The 6,000-nt window shown below is 36.0% G+C and overlaps 1 protein-coding gene across 3 annotated transcripts in view; it reads left to right on the forward strand.

Annotated features, from left to right (window-relative positions):
• The window catches only part of Neto1 (neuropilin and tolloid like 1), a 106,326-nt gene that overhangs the window by 64,897 nt on the left and 35,429 nt on the right, over positions 1 to 6,000 (forward strand). Inside the window, exons 1-3 of one of the 3 annotated variants that reach the window (XM_033757460.1) lie at positions 411 to 688; positions 1,342 to 1,383; positions 1,501 to 1,628. In XM_033757460.1, coding sequence (XP_033613351.1) covers positions 1,515 to 1,628 — 114 coding nt within the window. In that variant the 5' untranslated portion in view covers positions 411 to 688; positions 1,342 to 1,383; positions 1,501 to 1,514. Of the gene's footprint in view, positions 1 to 410; positions 689 to 1,341; positions 1,384 to 1,500; positions 1,629 to 6,000 lie in introns of those variants that run through there. The other 2 variants (XM_033757461.1, XM_033757458.1) reach the window with 2 other exon arrangements.

Below are 6,000 nucleotides of genomic sequence, written 5' to 3' on the forward strand. Positions count from 1 at the left end.
TTATTACCCTTTCCCTACCCATTCCACTTTCCCTACACTTTTATCCCTTTTCTTCCTATTTCACATTGTTCTTAGATCATTTCTGAAGAGTGTCTAACTCTGTAAGATTTGTAATTTATAGCTAATACTGCAGTAATAGCCTGCTGTTTCACAATCATCTTTAAATTGCATACTATGTATAGCTAAAGGTTTATCATTGTCATTGATGCCTTTACCCACCCATAGGTAAAGGAAAAATCCAATTTAAAGTGTCTGAGGCCATTATAGCACGCATTCTTTCAAAAAGGAAAAAAAAAAAAGAGCACAGAATTGCAGCTGCAGGACAGGATAATTCCGTGTCTCCATGACATCACAAACGATTGACAATGCTTCATATTTCCATTCTCCTTATGATCCGAGTTAGCATTTTTTTTACATCAGTATCTCTCAACATCAGAAGTGACCATAATATGTGATATCTAAGGGTTCAAAATAACAAGACCATGACAAGAGTCAAGAAAACTCTATATCCTGTCTGTGTGTGAGGAATAATTTCATCCTTGTACAGGTCACTTTTGTTTTTCCCTGGGCTGCATACCTATGGTAAAATCAATTGCAGAATTTTGGAATGAGACCACCATTTTTGGCTTAAGACAGGTAGGATCCTTCTGCTGCTCACAATGAAATGCACTTCCCCTGAAACACTTTGGTAAGTAGAGAGATGCCTGAGATTAAAGACACTGAGAGGAAGGCAGGAAAGGGTAAATGCTGAGTTAACAAAGTAGAAAATGGAGGAAAACTTTGAAAGCCAGCATGTATGTATGAAACAACGATTTCATGAAAACAGGGTGGTTCAACCCCCTAGAGAAGAGGAACCCGGGATTTTTCACCTTAACTTTGTTCCTCCAATATTACAGACAAACAGTGGGTTTTGACAATTTATAGAAACATTTGAATCAAACAAAAAAAATGTTCAAAGAACACACGGACCCAAATGTATGCACAGATACAATAAAGTTGTAAATGCAGGCTGATTGACCCAAACCTTGAATGACCTATGGATGCATTAAAAAAATTGATTGCTCAATATGAGGTTATAGGTAAGGAATGAGATTTGTGTTTGATGATGAGATGCAGGAATGGCATTGGAATTTTTTTTTTTTGTATAGAAAACAAGAGTGTTAATGCTATGTTATATAACATTCATTGTAACACTTCCACTCACTTTTTATTTTATGATTTTCTTTCTCCCAGTGAGTTTCTTAGGCTGATTCCTGGATAATTTGATGGTATATTATTCGACATAATTGTAAGTAATAAATGCAGAATAGGACTAATTGTCGTTTTTCTCAATTTTTGAAGATCCTGACTTTAAGGACCTTGGAGTTTTGAAGCCATTGCCAGGTTGGTAATGTAGATATTCAATAATGTTCAAAGATCTTTGTTTCCTGCTGTAAAACATACTTTTGGTTCATTATTCAAGTTTCATTTTTGTGTATTGTTTGCTGTTTTATTATTCAGCGTGTGAGTTTGAGATGGGCGGCCCAGAAGGAATTGTGGAGTCCATACAAATTTTGAAGGAAGGCAAAGCTTCTGCCAGCGAGGCTGTGGATTGCAAGTGGTACATCCGAGCCCCTCCACGATCCAAGGTGAGTCTTAAGGTAAAACTCAGATGGATGGTTGACTTGGGAAAGACTAGATTACGCATGGCTTTGAAACAGTGTCTGGCCATCAATCAGACATCATAAAATTCAATCATAAGCTATCATTTTATTCTGGTTTGGAAATGCACCTCGTCTTCCTTGTCTGGTCTGACCTTGTGTGCTATGTACTACAATAAGCGGAGTGTGGTGAAGAAATCATTTAACAACCTAGACAAGAAACTCTAAAACCATCTAGTCTTTTGAAAAAGAGGTTGAAATGTTAGGCATGAGCAAAAGTTATAAGTTTAATTACATTTATTCCCTTTCATCAGTATCTGTAGTTTATTTTTAAGCTAAAAATCATGTCTATGAAAGAAATGGCCAGGAATTACAGAATCATGAATCTCTGGCATACAAAGTACTGATGAGATAAGACTAGGGACAGTAGAAAAGGGATATGGGAAACAGTGTGCCCTTTTAAAGGAGACAGTCGCTTTGCAGCTGCCTGTTAAAAGTTTCTTGGGATTATAATAAGAAAATTTGTGGTCAGCATTACCATTTTTTCCGATTTGTTTTCATACTACTAAAAATCTATACTTTATGTTGATTACCCTGATTTTATAGTGCAATACACTATGAAAATTTGAGATATCATACGTATCACACTAAATGCAGACTCACAAAACTACTTAGGAAATGGTTCTTTAGAGCAAACATGTTCATACTATTTATGGATCTCATTTCAGACATATTGAGGATGTGTAATTTGTGGCAGTAACTGTAAGACGTGTTAGGTATTGATTATTTACATTTTTTCTTCCTTTCATTCTCATTGCTCAGTTACAGAATTGCAATAAAATATTGCTGGTTTACTAGGTTCATAGTAAACTTTATTGAGATTGAAACATTTATTTAATTGCTTTAGTGACTCTATAAAGTGTCAAGCACTGTGATAGAGAAATAAAAACCATGCTGGCTGGCCCCTGTCCTTAGGTTTTTAGCTTAATACTTAAACAAATATGTAATTAAAACATCCAGAAAATAAGAAAAAAAATCACTGAGGTGTTGATATGGATACACAGAGTGAGGAAAAATACAGGTATACCTAGCAGGGTTTACAGAAGTGGAACCAAAGGGTAGCCAGCTCCACCGTGGAATCTGTTTAAGAAACAGTATTGCATCAGGACAGCAAGTAGAGAGAGGTTCTTCGGGCACAGGGACAGTGTCTGTGTGTCAGGGAACCATAAGAGAGCACATTTTTCAAGAATGAAAGCAACAGCATGTGACTCTATTAAGCACGACGCTGAAGGTGGGGTGAGTCATCAAACTGAAGGGCTCTGTGGGCCTCCCCAAAGAACTTGGCCTTTATCAGAGGCCTGTTAGCAACACATGAAAAAGAAAAGTAGGAAAGTGATGTGGCTAGACTCATTTTAGAAGTATAGTGCTTCCCTGGGAAGAAAGGATAGGGGAGTTAATATGGAACAGAGCCTGAGCCAGATCTGTAGCAGGGATGCCAGTGGTTCAACCCTTATGCTGGTAGATGGGTAGGACATGAGAAAGCACATACAGGGATATTCAGGCTGAGGAGAAAGAGTCAACCTCTGAGGGAGCTGGCACTTCAGGAAAACACCTTTGCCTTTACCTTGAATTTGCCTCTGGGGTTTGCAGTCTAAGGGCAGAGTGGTACACGCCCCCCACGTTTGTGAGATCAGAGATCAGAGATCATGATCCAGCTTCCAGCTGTGACACTTACAGGCCTCTCTGCATCACAACAAGTCTTTGAGAAACTAAGTTGCAGTATGGAGAAACACTATTTTTTTTTTTCTTAAAACCTTTTGGAAACCTAAAGCCATAAATATCTACATGGATTATCATAGAGCTAGATTTCATATTAGTATGCTTTCCTACATAATTTGGGGAGTCACATGCAAGTGCTTTCAATTTTTCTTAATCTATACACATGAAGGATTTAAAAAAATATTTTGTAAATAAGACTAAAAGATATAATACATAACATGAAATAAGTATAAAAGGTGAAAATGGAAAGGGAAAGTATGGGGTTTGGGAAAAAGGAAGAAGAAAATGGAATTAATATGAGAAAAAGGAAAAATGGAAACAATGTCTTTGTAGATAGGGAGGGGTTGAAGGGAGGACAGGGGAATGAGGAAAAAATAAGAACCAAGATGGGATTATTTAAAGATGCAAATTTCCAATGATGAATGTCATTATACTGTATGCCTAAAATATACCAATAAAATACATTTTAAAAATGAATTAAATAAATAGAACCTTATAAAGAATGATCGCTGAAGTTTAAAGCTAAGAATATTAAAATGTACAGTAATTTTAAAAAAAGATTTTGTGAGCAGGGAATATGTATATGGCAACTTACTGCCATAACCAGCATCTTGTCATTGCAGTGTAAGTGAAAGGTTTTTTTTATAAGAATGTGAATGCACACCTCTATTCTCCAGCCGGTAAATAGGCTGTCTTTTGTACAATCCCAGAACCACCATATTGACTGTACCTGTCTATTATAGAATCTGGCATTCTCTGACCCATGGGGGAAGCTGCCTGCAGAGCTGAACAAAGATAGCTCTATTGGGAAAGGCTTTCTCTGCTGAATTAAAGGTTAGAGGACAGGAAGTAGCTTTGAATGCTGTGGAGATAAGCAAGACATAAATGTTACTGACCATGTGGGATTTCCATTTTTATGGAGTTGCTAGCAGTTTACGAAAACAAACTATCACAGCACAAATTAAATTTGAAATAGCTCGTGGTGAATATTTGAAAGATACCTTGCAGGACTGAACTGTGTTGCACAATGGAAGTGCTAAATAGCTTGCATTCTATTCAAATTTATATAAAGCACAAGTTGCTTCTCAACTTTTGATAAGTAGAAAATATATTGATATATACTTTATTTGGAAAAATGAGGGATGGTCTGCTTTGATTAAAATGTGATTAATGCAGATTTCTGAGAATTTAAAAATAAAGAGCCAAAAAGAAGAAAAAAGAAGAAAAAGAAAAAGAAGCTAAGAGAACATGGGAGATCTGTTACAGATCAGCTCATTAAAGATGAATAAACTGAGATAGAAAAAAAAGTTCTCTCTGGGTAGACCATGTAATGCAGAAATATACCTCTATGAGCATATATTTTGCATAAATATTCTGGAGCAGTGTGGTGAAAGGCTATTATTATGTCTATTTCAGAATTTAATCCCAAAAAGAACCACCAGAATGAATCGGGAGATGATATGAACTGTACTTGTATGATGTCCCAACCCTAGTTTTCTGGAGCTACCAAGTGCCAAGACAACATATCTGCTATTCAGTTAAAACCCATGAAAAAAATAACCTGATGTATATCTAGAAGAATGACATAATAGCAGTCTTTATCCATTTGAGAGACTGTCATATAAAGAGGAATCTGCATAGTTTTACATACTTTAATTTATTAGAATTTTTGACACTAGGGATATATAGCTTTCAATTCAATATCGAGAAGGTTTTTGTTTTAATAATGGAGTTCAAATGAGATTCCAGAGGAGGAATCCAAGCAGAGTTTGGCAGGGGTTTTGCATAATAATTAAAAATCAAGTGATCTTGGCAGAGATAATATGAAAGGCCTCTCGAAACCAAAATTCTGTGAATCTGTGATAAGTGACTTGCTCAAATATTTGGCTAGTTAGCAAAAGAGCTGGAATAAGACCAATATCTCCTAATTTCTGGTCCAGTTTGATGTCGCAAAACCATACTATTTTGGGAAATGATCAAGTTTGCTATGAAAGGATAGGCGGTAAATTTTAAAAACTTTCAAAAAATGAGAACTAAGACATGTCATGTAGAGGTACAAATTCCCAACAATGAATGTAACTGTACTGTATCCCTAAAATGTACCAATAAACTCAATTAAAGCTGAAAAAAAAAACTTTCAAAATTGTACCAAGAAAGGCAATTTAGTGATCAATGTTTGGGGAGAATAAAACTGGAGCTTTTATTATTTACCCATCATTTAATACTTAAAACTCACTTTTAATTTCTTATCTAATTCAAAAATGTTTTGAGTCAAATTATAACCAGTTAAACATAAATCTTGATTAATAGCTGCTATCAAGAAATCACACAATAACAAATGTTGGTGGGGTTGTGGGGAGAAAGGAACCCTCCTCCATTGTTGGTGGGAGTGCAGACTAGTGCAACCACTATGGAAATCAATATGGAGATACCTCAAAGAGCTTGGACTGGAGGTTCCATTTGACCCAGCCATCCCTCTGTTGGGTATCTTTCCAAGAGAACTAAAAGAATCATATCACAGAGAAGTATGTGCACCCATGTTTATAGCGGCACAGTTTGTAATAGCTAAATCTTGGAAACA

This window comes from Fukomys damarensis, unplaced genomic scaffold (genome assembly GCF_012274545.1).
Source record: "Fukomys damarensis isolate Sample0158 unplaced genomic scaffold, DMR_v1.0_HiC HiC_scaffold_30, whole genome shotgun sequence".
NCBI lineage: Eukaryota > Metazoa > Chordata > Mammalia > Rodentia > Bathyergidae > Fukomys > Fukomys damarensis.